This window comes from Trachinotus anak, unplaced genomic scaffold, assembly GCF_046630095.1.
Source record: "Trachinotus anak isolate AG129_WGS33_773 ecotype Australia unplaced genomic scaffold, CSIRO_AGI_Tana_v1 ptg000009l, whole genome shotgun sequence".
Classification (NCBI taxonomy): domain Eukaryota; kingdom Metazoa; phylum Chordata; class Actinopteri; order Carangiformes; family Carangidae; genus Trachinotus; species Trachinotus anak.
Genome location: NW_027273860.1, coordinates 5,229,009 through 5,251,828, shown reverse-complemented (window position 1 = coordinate 5,251,828; position 22,820 = coordinate 5,229,009). Strand labels below are relative to the sequence as shown.

The window sequence follows — 22,820 nt, the reverse complement described above, 5'->3', positions numbered from 1 at the left end:
ATTTCTTATGGGAACGAGATTCCATCTTCTCTTCTGTATGAACACATTTGGGTCATTGACACAAACCTCCAATTTATTATTTTTTTTCACTCTTTCTCTGCTTCTCAAACTACATAACAGTCCTTTTTTTTCTTTTTTTCCACACAACGTGAGCAAGTTTTTCTAAGCGGAGATGATAATGACTTATGAATCCCAAGAAACGACGACGGGCCCAGAATAGCAACGGTACTTCAGCTGACGCTTGACACGCTATGAAGTGTTTGTGACCTGACTGTGAGATCTCGAGGCGAGGCCAGTGGCGGTGTCTAAATGAAGCACCAGTCACTGTGATGCTCTTCACAGCGGACTGGACTCTGCACATCTTAAGAGGCAGCTATTTCTGACTATCTCTGAAGGTCCTTGGCGAGGTCTGAATGCGTTTTTCAGTCTGAGAGTTTAGGCCCCTCAGTGAAAGCCTTAGAGAGGCCGGTCAGGGCTCAAAAGCACCAGGTAATTACCAGGTTACTATTCAGCGAACAAGTTCCTATAACAAATTCCACTGAGGAGACCGAAGCATTTAAAGTGGCTCTACAGTAATCTGTTGAAGAAGCTTCCTCGGAGGTGACAGACTTGAAAAGGGTCCTTTTGTTCTTGAAATCGTAAACCTGTGCAATTTCCCACTACTTATTTAGGCTTTATCAGCATGTCAACCCCCCACGACTCACAAGACAATTCTTCATTGTATGCATTTAAAAAATATTAAAACATTATCCCCAAATGTTATGAATGTATCCACCATCATGTGCTGTATCCCTCCATCTCTATTGACTTATAATGGTAGATTAAAGGTCCTATAGACACCATGATTTTTTAATTTTAATTCATCGTTTTTCACACAAGGAACTAGCAATAAGGGTTCTCTTATACACATTTAGGCAACATTGCTGGTTTGTGGTTGTGCTTTCAACTTAAGAAACACTTTAAAGCTGCTCTTGTCAATAATTTCAAATGAACCACAAGTTAAAATACGTAGAACTGTCACAACTCTGGTTGCTGGTTACTTTCAGCTCAATTTTTTTTTTTTTTTTTAGCAAAAAGTTGTGGGAAACTCACTGTATGCTACCTGCTCAGCACCAAATGACAGACAAAGTTAGGAGCTTTTTAAGAGCCAGATAATCACAAGAGCCAAAAACTAAATGAATGCAGGTAAAGGCAAAGTATCTGGCTCCTCTATGAATTAAAGGGAAAGAATGAGCCACCAACCAACAAGAATTTATTACTTACTATAAAGTAATAAACATCATGTAGCCAAGCATGTGCAGGGACACGTGTACAACAGAATAGCACAATATATTTACTTTCTTTTTTTCCTCAATGATCTTATTTCTTTATTCAAAAATAAATAAAATGTATCCTCCCCTATAATCCAAGGTACTGTAAATCCAAAAGCTGTTTTGGTTTTTGAAAAATGAGGCTGACGAGGCAAATCTGACCTTGGTAAGTCAGCCTCTCCCTGAATGAAGTTCTCACTGCTTACAACAGTTAGCTTTAATTCAACACATCTTGTGGGCGTCAAAGCAGAACCACTAATAGGGTGAATCTGCAGAATAGATGGCTGCTGAGATGTGCATTCCTTCATGAAAAATCTTCCTGGGGCAGCTTTAAAATGAGCCCTGTGGTGCAACGTGAGCCAGGTAACTGATTTCATGTTTGATTTTCCAACAGCTGTCTCCTCAGGACAGGTGGAGCATGCTGCGGCTACTGCCTGCCACTGTTAATATACCCACCTCACAGAGACGCCAGGAGACACAGCCAAAGACAGGTGTGTGTGTGTGTGTGAGTATGCATATTTTTCATGTGTGCGACAGGGAGGGCCAGGAATAGCCCTGGCAGTGCATCCCAGTCCTGCCTGCTGTGGTGATTGATGCGACGACTCGGACGTGGAGTATGTTGAACGGGGAAGCAGCCAAGACGGCGCAGCCCTGCCTCGCAGCTACCTGTCATCAGTCACATGTGATCTCAGCGGCAGCGGTCCAGCCAAGAGCCAGACTCATATCAATGGGCCATAAAATGAAGCCTCTGGACCAGACCTGTCACAGGTCTTTACCTTGGGATAAGGAGCTGAGGATGTGATGGGACGTGTAGAAGTGAGGTCATATGAATGTGTTTTTAGTATTACCATTTTCTTTTCACAGGAAGTTCTCACAAAAATATTATTTTCATCACATAAAGGAGACTTAAAGGAATCATGAGGATCCTATCGGCATCCAGGAATTGAGCAGAACGACACAAGTAAACCAACGTTGGGTGAAGGGGGGCCTTTTTCCAATGTTTGTCTGAGGGGAGGCCCACAGTCTCACACTTTGGAAACCTCTGTTATTACAGTATATTAAGCTCAAATATCCACTATACACAGCTACATCTGTTCTGATTATAAGACAACATACTGTTCTACTAGTTTGAATACAGCACACGCAGCCAGTGACCTACTTCTATGTGCCTGACATATGCTATTAATTATGTTTGATGATGTTCTGTTGATAGCAACTCAGGCGGCCATATTGTTCTTTCCATAATGAGCTGAAGGCGTCAACTGTGCTGCCAGAGAGGAGAAATCACATCAAATTAACTGATAATTAATTAGATCTATATGATTGGGAATTTTGTGTTTGACTAGAAACAGTCGCTAACTGTTGTTTCTGATAAGATCTGACATGGATGCCCTTCATTACACTTATAATTTAACTGTAATGTGAAGATAAATGAGTGTCTGTTTTAGTGCTGTCACCTACAGCACCTGTGGATAGAGGTAAGCAAATATAATCTACCTCATGTATTCTTTATGACAGTCACATGTCAGAGAGACACCCAGAGCTTGTACTGTGTGTCTCCAGCACCCCAGGTTTCCCCACCAGCACCGCTCGTTGTTGTTTACATCCCAGCTGTGGCGGCTGTCAATCACACACACATTCTGACATGCTAATTGCCATGGTGACGTGTGTGACCGCGAGCGAGGGCCTTTTTATCGAAGTGCGTCACGCTGTCAGACCAGCGTGGTCTGCCTGCACTTACACCAGAGCACTTACACCAGGACTCAGAAATAGACACAACACACACTCGCTCTCTCTCTCTCTCTCTCTCTCTCGCTCTCTCGCTCTCTGTCTCTCGCTCTCTCTCTGGCTTGTATGAAATTTCTTGCACCAGTGCTCTTTGTAACAAGAAGTCACATTCTCATCATTAACACTGTCTGTCAGGACCCAAAACCTCCAATTCAGCACTGATCTGAACTAAGTACTTTTTAATACAATATTGCCGAAAGTATATGGACACCCCAGTCCCAGTGTTTATTCATGGTCTGGGCTGTTTTACATGATTTCTCTCGTGAGCCACTGTTTAACACAAAAGCGTGCTTATAACTTTGTGGCAAGAATTTGAGGAAAGACTTATTCAGTTTCAACATGACAAAGACCTCGTGCACTGCATAGACCCCCCAACCTCAACCCCATCCAGCACCACTATAGGACCGTGATTACACACAGATAATACCTGGTGTCATTGCCTGTTGACTGTCACTTGCAAATTGAAAATTCATTTGAGAGTCCTGTGGTCCTCTCACAGGCTCGTGCATGGGTCACAGGTGTGGTGTTTTGGTTGGTGAGTCATACATGTCATAATTATTAACTCATTAATTTGGGGCCTGTTTCACCAACACCAAGAATTGGACATGTCATAAACAAATAATATTTCTTCATTCATACCCATTTTGCTGCATCTAATACATTTCCTAGAATGAATTAGTTGAATTACATTAGAAATTGAAAAAATTTAAAGTAGACCAGCTCATAGAGACAAATGAGTGATGGCTGTGTACTAGATTCTGTTCTGCTTCAGTTCTGCTGTTAGTCAGTAAAGACCACTTCAGATTTCCACAAGCATTTACAATTAACGCAACAGAATTATTGTGGTTGATAATGGCCTCAAATTGTTTTGTAGCATTGGCTTTAAAATTTTCACTCAGTCTACAATTCTTTTTGGAAAATACATTTCCTATATTATCAAATTAAACTGTACTCATGTGTGACAGTTGTCAAGCTAAATTTAAGATGTGACTTGAGGACAATATTACATCATCAGATAAATATAAAGATGTGAATAACTTTAAATATAAATTCAGACTATATATTCACTGTGGCTACATATCTACAGTACATCATTGCATTAATCTACACGAGGCTGCAGCAACCACAAATGTGCACACTCTTCATACGCCTTCTCCCGACATCAAACACAGCAGTTCTCCTCCATCACCTCTCTGTGACATGAGGCAGGGGAATAAAAAACCAACTCCAAGAGCAGCACTAATTGATGCAGAGGCCAGGCGTCTTCCACCTGACCAGGAAACTAGGAGCTAGCTCAATTCTTCAGGCTAATTAGGGCCTGCCGAGGACTCTCCCCCTCTCTCAAACAAGCCCACGCTCTTCCGGTCCAGCACAGTGCCTAATCAACCACTAATAGGCCTCTGTAGATATTTGTAACGATCCTACAGAGTGCAACATAAACCCCGAGGAAGGCTTATCATCCAGTAATTACAGATTGAACTATAGAATGCACAGAAAGGAGGTTAGAAGGAGAAGACTTGGCTGGAGGGCAATTTACTCCGTACATACAGTGCGCTTGTATCTGTGCATGAGTTTGCATGTGTGTGCAATGTGCTGTAAATTGCCAGCTCAGGATTTGTATGAAGGCACAAGGGAAATTAGACGACAAGCTGGTTTTGTTTTAAAGGGAGAGTGAAAAAACACAACACATTGTACATCTTGTGTTAAACACTGACACACCCTGCTGCTTCTTTACATGACACTTAGCCCACTGAAATATGTAAAATAAAAGAAATACCCGTGTTGACCATTTTTACATTAAGATGAAATTACTGTAAATGAAAAAAATAAATATTAACTATATTCATTGTGAATTACATTTCATTACAATTAATATCAAATTATTAAATAAAAAGTAAAAAATAAAATGATACAAAATAAAAATTAAATATAATTCAATATGAAATTACTTAAGTTGTAGCATCAACATTAAAATAACATTTTCTTTCTTTTTGTTTACAAAATTACATTTTTTTTGTCTAACTGACACAACAATATGTTTTATCAATGTAAATTTACAAAAAAAAATCTTATCGGTAACATTATATTAAATGTAAAAAGCTATAGCGGTACAGTAGAGATTATCAGTCACTTACTAGAGTCCTGTCAGTTCCACTCAGAGGACAAGAGGCTGTAGCCAATTTTTCACTGATGAAAACCATTTTTACCAAAATCAAATAAAAGTAGCCTAAGAAAGGTCATATTTTATATCTAGTTCATTGCTATATCCCCAAATCCACAAATATGTAAATAAATAAATAACAAACTCCTGGTAGAACAGCCACACACACTGAATGTCCAGAATACACAAAAGCAGTAGTTGAGAAAAAGAATTACAACATAAAGTATATTATGAATAGTATTTACTCGTATACAACGTCAATTGCACACCCTAACCCTGTCCTCTGACTAACTGGCTGTCATTGAGAATATAAAGAGCACAATAGGTCCAGTTGGTTCACTAGTTAATGCTTCATGATGTATGGGCCCATAAGTTAGAGCAGCAAGACCGTGAAAAGTATATCACAGTTTGTGTGTAGCTGTGTGTGTCTGAGAGAGAGACAGAGAGTAAATGTGACAGGAAGAGGGAGTGATGGGAGAGTTTTGACGTTAAAATATCTGCTTCAGGCTTTTTTTTTTCTCTTTTTTTTAAGATGTCGGGCAGTGACTGGGCTAAATAAATTGGTCCTGGGTCTGGCTTAGACCAGAATTTCAGCTCTGTGCATCACTCTCACTCAGTCATACAGACAAGCACAGACAAAGCCTATACACAGTCACAGCAGAGACACTGCAGAGAGCTGGATGGCTGTGTGTCTGCGCTCAGAGGGACAGCTAGACAGCCAGCCAGGCCTTTAAACGAGGTCAACCAGCAGGAGTTAGCCGGGGCAGAGCTGCCCGGGCAGTTGGGCCCCGCTTTGGGTGCTGTCCAAAGACCAGAGCCTAAACACCAGTGAGATAAACACTCGGGCCTAAAGGGAGCTTACCATTGCCATCAAGCTGGGACAAGTAAACACATACAGCTCCTTAGTGCACACAACAGACGCCGCCGGGATATTGCTTTCATAATCACTTTCGCAGCTTATGTTAGTGTCAAAGTGAACTGGCCAGGCACATATTTATTCCCTGGTCACACAGTAAAATGCACAGTAACGCTGACTCCTGCAACTTGCAGCGGGCGGCACAGCAAACAGACACACCACACATACGCACACTGACATACATGAGCACAATCGTGCACAAAGTTTTCAGACATCCTCACAAAAGCCTCCAGGGGAGCGAAATGTCGTGGGTGATAAAGGACGACTCTCCTCATACACAGTAACTGCAACAGTTGTGCCGCTCTTCCTTACTTGAAATCCCTGTCACCCTAATCTGTAGCTTGAAAGTGAGTCAAATAATCAATTTGGTTTTGTGAGGAACGTCAACTTGTCAGGTCGCTCAACACTGAAGTGTGGCAGCGGTGAAGTGGTTGATTCAGAGGGTGCAGGGACAGGGATAGGGGTGTAGACAATGAGGACGCTCAGACTGATAACTCTTTCATCTGATCCTCCTGGATTCCTCCCTGTGGAGATTCCCAGACAAGTCCAACTGGGACGAGACCCTGTGGCAGACCCAGAACACACTGGAGGGATTATATATCCCAACTGGCCTTGGGATCGCCCTGGAGGAGCTAGATGTGACAGAGGAGAGGGACGTCTGTGCCATCACACTTATAGCCGCTGCTAAATAATTGTGGATGGATGTTCTAAAACGGCTTGTTTTAAGCACCTTTAGTAGACAGCAGGGTGAAGCCAGGTTACTTCTGTGAAAGTAAACATAGCTGCCATTAGCCTCTATCTTTTTGTATGTGTCCCTTGCTCTTTCTTTGCCTATTTCTATCCTTTGTAAGCTTGCTGCTGTACTCATTTTACATCCAATCTCATGGGTCCCTAGACAAATGTTACCTCTACATTCCTCTCTTTTCCTATCCTCCCTGGACCGAGTGTTTGCTTTCTGCCTCAGTTTACGGTGTGCTGTAGCGGCTGGGCAGAGCGGATGTAAGACTTTGCCCGGGGGGCGAGTGTATTCAAGTCTTCAAAGTGTTTCCATGTAAATTCAGAATTCCACCATTATCCACAGAGCCAATTAGCGGGACAGTGGTTAAGGAAGGGCTGCACTACCAAGGGCCGGGGGCCAAAGTTAAAACCAGAAGTGTCCTGTGATCTCGTGTCCCTCTGCGATATGGCCAGCAGCCCTCAGCCTTGATGTTTTTATCTCCAACAACCCTGAGGAGACAGGGCTGCGGGAGCATCTTAGCTGTGCCCAATGTAAGATTTGAATTTTGTACATTAGTGGTTTCATTTATTGCAAAATGAATAACATGTATCCTTGGATGACAGCATAACACTATATCCTCTCTCTCTCTCTCTCTCTCTCTCTCTCTCTCTCTCTCTCTCACTATACATATATATATATATATATATATATTATATTTATATATATATATAGTTTTGTTTTGTTTTTTTGGATGCTGAATTGTAAAAATGAACAATTCAGGTCCCAATACCATCCAAACTACACGTTTGACATCTCCTCTGACAGGCTTCTCTCTGGAGCTCTGTTAACAACAGGTCAGTCAGCCAATCAGAAGAGAGGCTCTAAGGTCCAGGTGGGACTGCTATGTTGTGACATCACAAAGTTACAGAGGTCCTGATGGCTCGTTTTAAGGCTCAGTTTCTGAACACAGGCTGTGTGCATTACTCTGTGAGCACTTTGCTACTTTCACAGTATTAATATAGAACCTAGACCTGCTTCATAATCAAAAAAGACTCTCACTTTGTACAATATGGGACCTTTGAAAAAGATTTGTTTTTCTTCTCCAGCAGTGACAACCGTTACAAACTGTTTCCAAGATGTATCAGTCCATCCATCTGCCATGCTGCAGACATATCTACATCTCTGTTTATCCTTGAGAAACTCATTAATCTTTCTTTCTACAGTGGAGAGAAATCCATTTTTATTGCCTTTTCTTGTTCCATGCTCTTAAATAGGGATTAAGGGTTGAATCAAGGGCAGCTGGACTTGGGTGTAGATGGATGAGAAGTGAAACATCTTTATGTATCTACAACCAAGTGCAGTATCAATTCAACCTTTCTTGGACTGGATGACTGAGAGTCTTCACAGACAGCTTACTCACTACAATGCCGCGTAATTCACCCCGCACAAAAGGATTTTCTAAAATTGAAGGGTGAACTTAAATCTGCTGGTGCACAGCAGTATTCTATTTCCTTCCTATCAAGCACCCTTATCAGCTCTGAAGCATAATCACAGCTTTGGTGCGATCACTGTAGATAATTAGCAATTACCCTATTTATAGGCTCCTGAACATACTCTAATAGGCAACATAGCAAGGAACGTAGTTAATTAGGATGCTTCAAGCCCTTTCTCTCCACCCAAATTGCTGCAACGAGATCAGCAGGTTGCAAGGGTCACAGGCCCGGTGTGAAACCTCTCTCAACATGAGGTTCCTCATGGGAATCCCTGCCCCACTAGCACGCCTTGTTTCTAACAGCAGAGGGGGTGGGGGTGGGGGTGGGTGGGGGGCGGGGATTCCCAAGATCCTAAAAAGACTGCTATTTTTATCGAAAAATACGGCAGGCAGGCCCCGCAGATGAAGGGGTAAGCATTTTTTCTTGAATGAGTGTAGAGGGAACACTTGGACAGGGAAGCTGTCAGAGAAACAAGCAGATAAACGTTACTCACCATTGCTCAGCTAATGTATCACATTCGAAGCGGGGGCTCGGGGAGTTTGTCTGAGCGAACGGCATGTCGAGTGAAAAATCAAGTCCTACAGTGAAGAATGACATGTTTGGATGTGACACAAAACTATGCATCATCTCGGGAATTAGTGTATGACTTTGAAGAAAACACATCACTTCAAAACGGTGCATTAAAGAAATCAGTTCTTGGTGTTCATTGCTTAATATAAAAAAAGGGACACAATTTTTATTCTCCTGTTTTGTATGAAAAGGCAATAATTAACAGTTAGCTTAAGTTTTGAGCAATTAATCATTTAATCAGTGGGTTCTTCTATTTGAAACAGAAGGAAGCTCCTTTTATAGTAAAAGTCTCTGGGACACATTATTACCCTCCAACGAGGAACTGGTTAACAAAGCAATTAAATTATATAAAGTAAATGTGAATATAACATTTAAGAGCATGTTCATTGCTTTTAATGTTGTACCCAGAGTGTTTTTCATTAAGGATATATTAGCATATGCATTTCAGTAGACCCACCATTTGAAAAAAAAAAGTCAGTTTTTCACCAAAAATGATTTCTAGCACAAAAGATGAGTCATTATGGGGCCGAATGAGGCCTAAAACCTTTGCATGCAAATGAGGCAACATTTCTGATGCTCAAATCAATCTTTTTCTGTGACACGCTGATGAATGGATTTCAGCTGGCAGTCAGTTTTCAAAGTGTTTTAAAATGAATCCCATCAATTCAGCATGTCATATGTCTTCCTTAGGTTAAATGAATGAAACAAGGGAAGAGGTGCTGGCAGTTTTTACATTACATTCTTTGTGCCGGCGTCCTCCAAATGCATGTTCCTCTGCAGCCACTGTGGCCTAGATAAAGGACTTGTTATCATGGCTGCCAATACAATACACGGCCTTTGTCTGATCTTTCTAAATTAAAGCAAGCTGCAAGTTAAGATTGCAGGACAAAAGACAGTGAGATGTTAAATCACAGAAACAAAACATGATGACATGGAAAGCTTGGGTTGTAACTGGGGTCAAAGCCAGTCAGCTGTTTTTTGTTTAGTTTTTTTCTTTTATCCATGTCATACCTGTGCATATGTGTAGTAAACTGAATATCTGTGGGTTTTGGGTGGTTGGTCAAAGAAAACAAGACACCTGAAGATGCCACCAATTGGCTGTGGGAAATTATAACAGGCATTTAGTGTCTTGTGTCTTATAAACAAAACAAATAATTTGGTCAATCAAGAAAATAATGAAAATTACTATTTCAGTTGTAGCCCTACACTGGACAAAAATGTAAGACTTGAACAAGAATCTGACTGTGCACAAACATTGTGGGGATGAAAATATTCATATGGTCTCATGGGGATCAAAACCTGGTAAATTATTTATTGTAAGGCTGAGACTAGAGGGAGTGTTGGAATCAGGAATATACAGTAGTGGTCATGGTTTAAGTGAGGGAAAGCCTCCAGGGAATGAATGTAAGTCAAAATGATGATGACCTAACAATGAAGACAGCAAGTTTGTTTAGTGCACACTTGCCTGTTTGCAAGTAACAGAGGCAGAGAAAGTGAAAACCAGAGAGAAAGGCAGAGGGTGAGAGCAGACACAGCGGGAAGCGGCAGCAGTTGTTTAACACTGATGGCGTTATTAATTCAGCAGCACAAGGTACACGGCGGAGAAATCAGCGTGTGATTGAGATGATAGCAGGCTGGGCCAGGACAACCTTGTGAACCAAGGTCAAGATGTAACAGTGATTCAACAGACAGAGCTGGAATATCCACTTCAGCTTTTCAGCGACAGAAAGAGCACCGCAGCGAGGCAAAAATACACCACACATGGAGTAGAGAGCGCAAAACACCGACAACATCAAATGTCCCCGTCATGCAGTGGTTTGGCACCTTTTTTGTGTGTGTGTTGGTGGGTTAGGAGGTGTCGTCTGCGCACAGTCTTTTGATGTGGACAGTCAGTTCTTAAGGTTGTTCGATTTAATGATCGAACAACCAAAAATTCAGTTTGAGTTTGAATCCAATAAATACTTTTTATAAACAAAATTTTCTGTCAATGTATTCCACAAACACAGTTTGTACTTTTTCGTCAGTCATCTAAGCAGCTCACATGCCAATGCTTAGTGGACATAATTATTACCATGTTCACCATCTTACTTTAGCGTGTTAGCATGCTAATATTTGCTAATTAGCTCTAAACACAAAAAACATAAATATCGGACAAATTGAAATCTTAACCTAATGATGTTGCTATTTAAATTCAGTTAATCTCTCAAGTTATGACAATTCATGAAGAATAGATGTTGTCAGACTGCAGAGCAGCAACTGTGTATATAGTTATTGATATCAAAGAAAATCGATGTATTGAATTTCCAGATTTAAATCATGTGGTTTGACACTACACAACAATTTTTCACAGGTGCAAACATTTGATAAAGTTTAAAATTCACAGAGCTTTCCCGTGTTTTTGATCAAACTCTGATGTTTTCACTTCATAAATGTTCATTTCCATACCGTGGCCCCTCACTCAGCAGCCCTCAACAAGAAACAGCGCAGAGTCAGGAGTCCTTGTCGTGCCAGCTGGAGTAATCATTCAGGTTATGTGTCACTGCCTTTCACAGGCTACGGTCCCCCAGGGCCCCACCACTTGTTCTGAGCAATAAGCTAATTGATTGAAACATTCATCATCATCCACAGCCACATTCTCGTACGAAAGGTTCCCCCAGGGCGGCAAAGTCCGAGACTTTTGAAGAGCGGTGAAACACACTAATGGAAGTGCTATTAGTGAGAGATGAGGGGTGGAAAAAAGACGAGAAAACGTCAAAACCTCAAACGGCATGTATACACCTTTTCAGCTGGAAATTAAGTCAAGATTGTACCTGATAATCTGTGGTCTCCGTGCTTGGTTCTGTAATGATTTATCTAGATTCAGTATGATTGGTATAACTCAGAGCAGTGTACTTAATCAAAGAAATACAATGTTTGCTCTTGGCTTAACTCATGCAGCAACTAGTCTGCATTCAAAGTTGACAGTAACATTGATTACTATATATTGTCCTGGACAGCAGTGTGGGCTGGTTGGTTTTCTCCATTGCATGCAAGTTCCTGTAATTTGATGGTAATATATACACTGCCTATTTGCAGAAACAACTGATTTACAGCAATATGGAAATGCTATATACCTCCATTCTGACAGGCTTCTAAGTTTTACACAACCTCACACACATCCTGCCACAGATCTGAAATCCTATTGGGTTTGTGTGGAACTTTTCTAACATCAGATCAACTGTGAAACCACAGGGGAAAATAAATAAATAAAAAGGGTTTTGTGAAAATGGTTAGTGGGGAAAGAATGATGGAAAACTGTACAGTTGTTGGGTTTTAGAATAAAGCATTGCCAGGTCAAATAGCCATAGGTTTCTGACACTGTTGGGTTATTGTATTTTTCTTGTCAACAGTCCGAGCCTCATTTTGTTTTGCCTCCCTCTGCTTGCCTGGTGAATCAGTCATCCATAGCATCTGCCTCCATCTAAGTTTGGGCTGCCTGCATGCTTGGCTGGGCAAACTCCAGCTTGAGAGGCAGGATGTAAGGGGAGGCCAGGGAGCCGACTTTGGCTGGCTGGCTGGCTGGCTGGCTGGCTGGCTGGCTGGAACGACTGCATTTTGTCAGATTCAATTGCTGGAATGGTGGCACTTAAAAACGCTGCTAAGACGAAGACGAACAACAGTGAAAGTGTGATGAAAGAAATTCATAGATGTTGGAAGAATCCGTGCCTGCAAAACATAATGTGGAGTCGAGGCAGAGGTGCAGTGTTACTATTGTAAAGAGCATCCGAGGGTGGAATGGAAATGTGAATACGTCAATGAAACACTTCAGTAAATTAACTGCTCCAACACCAAGTAAAACAACTGCTTTGTTTCCAATAAAACAAAGACAGGACTCTTAACGCAGATCTATAGCAGCTTGAAATGAGTGTCTTTTTTATTGAAATGGCCCCAAAGAAACCCATTAACCAACAAATTTGTGCACATGCAGAGGGAATACCTGACTGGGAAAAAAATACAGCAATAAAGCTAAATGAATCCCTGTTTGCAAATGCAGGGCATCCCTCTCAATGCTGTTTTTATCACATTACCACACACACACACACACACACACTCATACAGCCCTACAAGACTTGATTACACTGCTGTTGGGCTTTCTATTCATAGCCAGTGAAACAACAGCCTCCCACATCACCTCTGATTTACCTGGTTGTGCACTTTAAGGCCATGAAGGTAGGTTGTTAGCTGTAACAGATACGAAGATGGCATGCTGTAACTCCTATTTGAGCAAGACTGATATTATGTGAGGGGATCATGTGTAATTTATGAATTGTGATACAAACCCCGCCACACGCATTCACAAGAGATAATAACTTGGTTGAAATCAGTGCTGCTCTTGTTCAATGCACCCGCACGTACATATTCCTGCCCCTGTACCTCTCCCTATCTGTGATGTTTCCGTAGCACATATGACGATAATGAGCACTCCAGCATGATAAAGCTGCCATGCGAGACAACGGCGTATCCTGCAACATGCCATGACCACAACAGCTTTCATCATTCAGCTGTGAGCAAGCATCCTCCTAACACACTCCTGCACTGTAAGCACACAGAGATCATTATTTTGCAAACCAAGCTAAAATCTATACCAGTAACAATGTGTTTGTCTCCTTGTAGCCACCCAACACACGCACACACACACACACACATACAGATACACACACTATGTCAAATGTCTCTGGCATCGACTGTCCATGGAGAGGTGGAAGTACTCAGACAAAGAGAGTGATTAATTATTCAAAGAGGCTCAGTGCAATCCATTACATCACATGCATTATGAAGCAGTCTGATCTACAGCTCCTCTTCAGAATCTATCACTCTTAACGATGGGGCTGAAACAGCAGGTAAGAAGCTGTCATCCAGCAAGTTCGCAGCTACTGTAGCTATACAGCTGAAAGGTTATGATGCTATTAATAATTGGTGACTTAAAAGAAAGAAGGAAGTTTGAGCTGAGCAGGCTGCCAGTTCACATACAACATGGCACTACAGGTTGCTAAGCTAACTGCTAACTGTTGACAGAGGCAGAAAAGATTTGTTTATCTCTTCTCTTTATACCAATTTTTTTTTTCAGGGAACACACATCAATAAAAGCAGCTATAATCAATATGCTATACTAACAATGAATTATATGTCTACTTGGATATACAACAATTCACCCATAGTGGCAGTCAGACAATTATCACCCGCTATGAAGCATTTTAGCATCTTTTAGCTAACTAACTAGTTAACTTTCTGTAGAGTACTTTGTGACTTTGTTGCTATATAAATAAAGCTTATTATTATTATTATTATTATTATTATTATTATTATTATACCTGTCCAGTTCCACTACTTTACTGGTTTGGCTCAGCTTTATAGTTTTCCCATTTCACAATATGAGATGTGGGTATCATCTTAAAAATAGCAGAGCACTGAGAGTTTTGTCATCTTCTCTATGAGCTCAGCGCACATGCTCCAAGACCTTGAGACAGGCTATTTTTCATCCGTATGAAAATGGCCAGGGCTATTTTCTCCTGCCAGTGCTTAACATGTGGCTGATTTTCCAATATTCCCATCACTTACACTTTGAATTAAATTTATTTCTTGACCTTGCAGACAGACCCCTAAGATTTGTCATCAAGTCTTTATACTGTATCTTTGTTAGCTGCCTAATGACTAAAGCAATGATGGTGACTACAAAAAGCTACAAATTAATTGGCCCAATTGGATCCATTTGTCCACTTTGTCCATTCAATTTCAACAGACGTCATATTTTATAACAACATAACCTTGATAGAGGTAATAATTGAGATGATGTGCAGGTGCATTTCACAAAGCTTCCTGTGTGACCATAACATATTTCTTCACATCCTTGACAAGGATGAATTCATAATGGTAAATATCAAGTTATTCTTTACAAAGAAACAGATATAAGTGTTACTGTATATATAGTACAAAGTGTAATAATCAGTTTTTGCAGAAAAACATTTATGTTCTTTGGAAACAAGTCAGACAAATGTACATCAATTTAAAAGCCTATAGTGTTTAGTTAAGTGGGAGTGGGTCGTAACAGTGTCATTAAAGTAGAATCAGATCACCACCCATTCATCACAAAATGTACAGATTTAGTGCTTTTCCATTTAGTGCCTGAATGCGTGTACGTTACAGTTCAGTTTTCCGAAGCAAATCAATCCTCCGTCTAATCCGCACATTCGGCACACTCACCTCCATAGTGGTCAGGTTGCATCGATGGGTTCCAGCAAACCAGCCGTCAGTGGAGCACTGGTCGATATCAACATCCTGCAGATTAATGTCCACTCGCACCACACCCCTGCAAGACAGGAGGACATCATGAAGACGGCTGCTGAAGAATTAAGAATGTCAGGGCAAAGTATATTGGAGGATATTGGATTTGTGCAGCTTGTGCTCTCTAAAAGTTTAGAAAAATTAGAATATTTTTTCAGGTTTTCTCAAATATAGCATTTTAGGAATTAACTGTTCAATAGACACATGATTGGATGGCAGAATTGTGGTAGAAAAATGAAGAAGAAATCACAGAAACTAGTGATAAATGCTGAAAAATCATAGAGGTGTGAGATTTTTACAAATTGTAAACTGGATAAAAACATCATCAATAATATCCCCCTTTCTACAACTTGCAGTAGTGCTAATATAAGCAAAAACTACTGAACTAAAGAGCACTGAAATGAGGCCAGATACAATGTACGGCTGAGTGTCTAGTTTCATTCAAGTATTGACTAAAATAGAAATCCCGTGTTTCTATTTATACAACAGAGTAAAAAGTATCTTCTGACCACAGGTTTTCAGACTTAGAGAGTTGAAGCGGAGGCATGGAGGGTGAGATATGAGGCAAAGATGCTGCAGCGGTGAAAGGGCAATACAGTACAACCTTTAAAGGTGTCAGTTTGTCCAGTATATACACATAAAAGGCAAAATGCAACGTATACCAAGACTATAGATGGATGGGCAAAGGTAAAAACGGTATAACAAATGCACTTTTTGGAAAAAAGGAAAGAAAGACTTCCACAACTAAATCTGCTCTCTTCCTGCTCAGCTGAAAGTCAGACAGAGAAACCATAAACTGCCAGTAACACACAAAACACTCAACAAAGGTAGCTCAGGAATGCCAGAGTCTGAGGCTGAGCCAGGCAGGAACCTCTAACAGGGCTGCTGAGGATTTACACTTACTTAGCTGCCTAAAGGTCTATGAAGAGAAAGGTCAGGATGTGTGATTCTGAAGGTCAGTCTCTCTGATCCGGACTCTTTACACTGGTGTGGCATATGTCTTTTCTAGCTGATGGCTGCAGCACACCAGAAAAACCAACACCAGAATACAGTATACTGTATCTGTGTATTCAAGAAAAATAAACAAATATCCAAAAAAATGTTTTATTGTGTTTGGACAATGCATTTCAGACATGTGCAGTTCAACTCCTGCGCTGTCTCTCAGCGACCTCAGCCCACGTTCAGGCTTTCCCTCCTGGAAGACTTAAAAATGGAGCACAGCCCGAGGCAACATGTTGTTAGAAAATCTATACTGGCTTTAAACTTTGTGGAAGACATGCTGTACGACTCTCCAGAGTTACAGCTCAGGAGGACGAGTGTCATGACACCCAGATAATGTGCAGCGATGAAAACAAGACATTTACCTCTGATCCAGAGTTCAGTATGTGCAAATTTCTTCACCATCTCATACAGATACACAACATATGCTTAAAGAACAGCTTAGCATAGAAGGAAAACTGCATGTTTTTGTGTAGTTTTGAACCGAAATCACCAGGATGAATCAGGACGAATAAAATACACAACTCTCCTCCAAAGCGAGCAACTGAATCAGTGCTGTAACCTGTTTAATCAGGCAAACCTGCAGCTGCTTGACTGACAATAAATCAGTGGCTGACTTTGTAATGACCTTTAACTCCCGTTATGCTTGTTTGAACATCGACATTCAAATGGGTTTTATTTTGTTTTAGGATTAACAGAGAGCAAAGATAAAAGCAGTACAGTCACCAGTAACCTCGGTATTCCAGTTTCCAGGATTGGTTTCCCAATTAAAAGCACTGGGAGAGGCTTGTCTAGACCTCTAACCTGAAGTATAGTCAGGATACATGTCATTCTTGTTTCAAGGTTGATTTCCCTTTTTAGTTTCTACCAGTGATCACTGCCTAATAAGGCTTCAATTAGAGAGCAATGATTTGTATTATTAATGCATTTTGCCCCGGTGTGGCTTTGTTAAAGAGCCCTTAATGGTCTCACCAAGAAATTAACAGAGATCATTATTACCTAGGAAATATTGTTAAATCAACTGCCCTATTCACACTTCCTTTCACTCATCTTGCACTTTTGATGTTTTTACACATTGGATAACTGCATGGTGCAATACGTCAATGACCTACTGTAAGAAATCCTGTGGTTTTTCCATCACATCACTTAGTAGATCTGTTCCGGTCACTTGTAATGATGAACATCACATTGTTGAGGCTTTAATTACAAGAAGCCAAGTTGGGAAAACTGTTCAAATTAGCTTCCTACTGTATTTGTAATTCCCAGTGTGAGATATCAGGAATTTCTGACAGGAACAATATCTCCACTTGGTGATAAGAACTACAGAAGAGACAACAACCCTGTGGTAAAATGGATAAAGCTGCACTGCTGCATCTAATCAAAATCCAATTTTAAGACTAGTGATGAATTTAGCTAATCTAAGGGGCTATCTAAAAGTTTTCTCTGCTGCCGATCATGGCTTCTTGCTGGGTGGTGATTGTCACTTGACAAGAACTTCGGCATACCAATGCATTTACAAGGTTATAATACGCCTTCTAAGCAACACTACATCTTCAGGGCATATTAACAAATTACTCCAAATATTTAACACAGAAAAGTTAGGTATTTTAATTCAGCTTGAATGAACTGAATATTTGTGTAGCGCTTGAACATTTAAAATTAATGTAATAATCAACAACTAATTATATATGAATTATTTTTTTTCTTAATTTTCCCTAGTTTCAGAGAGTTGTCAGAAAACTTCCCATCCAATTATTTGGAAATTATGGACCCACAAAATAAAGCATTGCCAGATATCTCATTCCTGTGTTGACTTAAAGTTAGAAAATAGACAGGGTCATAGGAAGTAATGTGTTCAGAACACAGTGCAAAACAGCAGCCGCAATAGTTATTTGATAGTTAGCATGAGCAGCGATAGCCACCATCACTGAAAAGACAAAGAAAAGTGTAGCACCTGCACAAACAGTAAAAAATACAACCCAAACTAACCAACATCATGTCTATTTAAACAATTAAAATATAGGTTTTATCTAGAATAATCCATCTATGAGTTTGAACATGTAAATGCCGGGAATTTATCCCAGTTATGACAAAAAAAAAATGACATCTGATATGGTGATATAAGCCAGGACACGGAGGCATGTAAACATCTTGTCCCATCTACTGCTGGATTTTGTGAACAGAGAGCGAGGTTGGAGAGAGTGCGGTTTCCATAGTTACGCCTTAGTCAAACCATCTCTTGTGGTGACTAAACAACACACAAAGCAGAAAGTGGCAGAGGATGCTGTCAATGCTGCTTTATCGCTTTGGGAAAGAAGAAGAAGAGAGAGGCAGAGTTCATTCTTATTGTAATTAGAAGAAGAGATGACAGAAAACAAAAACTGTGAATGTGACAAACTGTGAAATCATAAAAGCAGAGGATAAGCAAGGATTGTGAAAAATGCACTACTGATCTATAACAGGCCTTTTTAATGGCAGATCATTTGATATGTTACAGCAGGAAAAAAAGAACAGGTGTAATTATTAACATTAATCACAAGACGAAGTGAGCATGCTACTGCTCACACTTGCTGATTGTCATAGTTTGGAGGGACACCAAAATAGAATGAAGAGATGATTAGTGTTATTAGTTACACCTGTGTGCTTCCTGCTATGGCCATGAAACTGTTGTTGTCATATTTCTATATAGGACTTGCCTCTGATTGGCCGCCAGGTGTCTGTCAAAATGTATTACAAGACACCACAAATATTCTCCCAGTTCCAGAGTTTAACCTGCTCCTTAATTAGTGGGAAAGTTGCGTTACAATCCAGGTAACCATAGCAACAGCTCTGTTAGCAGCGACTGTTGACTGGTGAAACACACCCAAACAAAGCTTAAGCTGACATAACAGCCGCCACTGACATCATTTAGTGGCCACTTTTTAACCAGCTCATATGTGCACTGACAAACACTCACTTCTACAAATACCGCTGGTGTGGCATGTTCTCCAGGTGTACAGGAGCTGGTTTACTGTCCCTGGCTCCCAGTGGACACCGGGCAAGTGCAACGCTCCCTTTGCCTGTACCTCTGTTATTAATAACCGCTGCTCCGGTCCTGCCTTGGGGCAACCTGACCTCGCTGTTTTCCACTGCGCTGCTGGTTGTTTTGCTGAGAAATTATCCCCGTTTCAATTCTCCATTATATAATAACGGTAGGAAACAGTCCATTGCAGCACACAGCACAAGAATGTGACCCTTTGTTTATGATGGTGGATTTATCAAAGTGTCTGTTTCAATGGCAGCTCAAATATTAACATTTGCCTGAGTTTTGCTTGCAAAAGTGAGAGTCTATACAAAGAAAAAAATAGCCTTTCTTTTCTTCTTTTTGCCACAATCACCTCCTCTTTTTTCCCTCTGCCTCCAACTCTCCAGGCAATCTTTAGCATCCAAGCCAAAGTGGACATATGGCGTATAAAACAGCTTGTGAAAAAAAAGAAAGGGAGAAAAAAGAGCAAGTGTGCTGGGTCTCAAATGAAGATAGCGAGTGAATATGCGTACAGCACAAAGACTGGATCGTAATTTGAGAGTAGCAATGAGGAACATGGGCAGAGGCATCATGGTGGCCATCAAGGCCCTCGGGCATAAAGACAGGATTATCACAGAGACCAGGAGATAGTGGTGCCCCAGGAAACAGAGTGCTCTCTCCTTTCATCCGCCATTCTCTGTGGGTCTAAAGGCCATGGCAGCAAAAAGAGGAGCATCCCACCAGCAGGGGCTCTGGTCTTTCTGACAGACCCGTCAGACTGTGCTAATGTTAGCCCCAACATTATATAAGTTGACTGTAGATGTATCTGGCTAATTGCTTATAGGCTACAAAAGGATATTCATCAAGACATGTTCGTGATGGAGGCCTCTGTGTGCCCTCTTTGTTACAAGTCAGTCTCTAATGTATTCATGAATGAATACTGAATGTCAGGTCTATATGCTTTGAGCTGTATGTCTCTATTCAGGCCCAGAAAATGGACTCAGAGATTGATTAACCCATTTAGCCTCTGTGCACAGAACAGGGGGCTGCGCTAATGTCTGAATTTCAACTAAGTGTGGCTCCAAAGAGACGTCTAAAAATTCTGTGAGGACATATTTTTTGTTATTTTTGTCATTGTGCCATTGTTCTGGCACAGAGGATGGATTAAGACTAATACCAGATCAAGTACAGAGTAATCAGTACCACTATCAGTTATTATAAGTTATCTCACACAAGACCACAGTGTGACAACATGAGGCTGATATGAGCAATGTAGCTAATCATTTTGAAGTGTTTTCCATATGCAACACTATTTATGTTATTCTATTTTTTTTTTTTTCGACAGAGCTAATGTAATGATACTTTACTGGGACAATAGCATATCAACACACGAATGGTCAAAGGCTTCTTGGAATAATTGTGTAATATGTGTTTGGGAAACAGCTCAACCATCACATTTGTAATGGTACATCTATTGAATTTTTATTTTTGGTGGAGATTTTCTATTTCTTTCTGTAGGTGCCACATGATTGACGGCAACTAGAGCAGAATGTTAATTAATGAAAACACGGTACATAAATTATAAAAACAAAATCGTCTGCAAAGATGTGTTAAGATTTCATGTGTACTGGGCACTTTTCCATGTGCATTTCTACAGTGCATATTTGCACAGGAACAGGAGCATCCTGCAGTTTCTCCTGAAGCAAAAGGAATAAGCTCTGACATCTCCAGTTACACCAAGTGTGTGCAGATAAACCAAGAATAATGTAAAGGAGAGGTGAACATGAAAGACTGGCAGAAGCTTAAACATTATCCTCCAGCTTATCCATGCAGCCAGAAGACCTGCACGCCCAGATGAACTTGCATGCACATTTCTCCTGCCCCCATGTCTCAACAAGAACACGTTGCTGTCCTTTTAGAAGGGCACAGTTTGTGCATTATGTCATAGAACAAACACAATTCAAGAACCGTGCAGCCCTTCCAAGGAAAATGTCTCTTATGTGATGGAAATGCATTAAGCTGACAGGATGAGCAGAAGCTAATGTGAGTCTAGCTGCTGGGCAGGATGCTGCTTGTCTACCAGCGTTTCACTGCAACCTGGGTCATTTTATTGAGTTCTGTCGCTGGTCATCAAAGAAGACACAACGCCTGTAGCGAAGCAGCTGTCACAGAAAGGGAATAAAGACTTCTTTTTTTTTCCCTTTGGCGTTTTCTGTCATAGTTATGGACTCTTGACACTCTTGTCATTAAAAGCACTATTCATTGATTTGAGCTGCAGACAAAAGAAACCTGACAGTTTTCTGGTGAACATTAGCTGATTGATTTTTTTTTTTTTTTTTTGACTGGAGCTGGTGACAAGTAAGTCACATAAATAGTTCTTGTTTGATTCTGAATGCAAGCTAATGTATGCTCTTTAATCATTTCCACCATTACCACCCTATAATGTCTTAAAAACCAATAGCTTCATCTTGTCCAACTTTATGAAAGAGGATTTGCACCTACTTTCCATATTGAAGTTGCATTCAAATTTGCTTTGTTCTGTATTTTGCCTTTAATTTGAAAATTATCATATAGCTGCAGGATGAGATTGAACAAGATGAAACTGTAATGATGCCCCTATGGAAATATGATATTGAAAAAAGGGCACAAGGATATTTGTCTAATGGTAAGCTACATGTTTTGTACATTCAAATTCAAACATCTCATGGCTGCATTTTCCGTATGTGTGTTCTATGTTCTCATTTACAATTGTAATTGTATGTAATATTTTGCACATTGAAAGTCTCTTACAATTTGGGAGATGACAGAGGTTTAGCATTTTGTATACTTTTGTACACAAATTCAAAACCTGAAAACACCTAAATTCCTTTTCCAAATCTTTCCAAAACTTTTCAAACCCAACACAGCTCTCTATTCACTTCCCCTCCTCTATCACACTACAGCTCTGTTTCCCTCACACCAGATTACGAAAGGATAAACCCACAGTAATAATATTACAGATTTATAATCCTTTGAGAGGCAACTGAATTGCAGCAGTATAATACTACCAAAATCACTGAGATTACTCCCCTCATTAGCTGCATTATTAGGAACGTAATATCACTTTAAAACTACCAGAAAGCCTGGGTAGTTGGGTTTTCTGTATTGTTGACATTTACTGGCTGAAAGCTTTGTATTGACAGGTCACCTTACTGAGCAGTGGAGTCCCAGTGACGTCAGCAGTGGGATAAGGAGCACCTTGGGGATCTTTAACCGCCGCTTGCTTCAGCGTGCACTCAGTGGAAACCTATCCCATCTTCCTGCTCTGAAGTCAACATACTGTCTGCCTTAGCTCCAAATCTCCACTCATTTTCCTCTTGGATGCATTTTTTTTCTCAGTTTAGCATCATACATTATCGCACTTAGCCCCGGGAATTGTGGGGTTTCCTTCCTATTTATTTCTGGATGGTGTCCATCTAAGCAGATGCTGCTGGCTCCTCCTGGAGCTCGAGGCCTCCCGCTCTGTTAGACGGCTGGGCGTCCCACAGCAGTCAGGCTGTC

General features: G+C 40.7%; 1 protein-coding gene across 2 annotated transcripts in view; it reads right to left on the bottom strand.

Annotated features, from left to right (window-relative positions):
* The window catches only part of gpr158a (G protein-coupled receptor 158a), a 60,849-nt gene that overhangs the window by 33,743 nt on the left and 4,286 nt on the right, over positions 1 to 22,820 (bottom strand). For both annotated transcript variants that reach the window (XM_071484704.1, XM_071484705.1), the window contains exon 2: positions 15,197 to 15,302. In XM_071484704.1, coding sequence (XP_071340805.1) covers positions 15,197 to 15,302 — 106 coding nt within the window. The remainder of the gene's footprint in view (positions 1 to 15,196; positions 15,303 to 22,820) is intronic.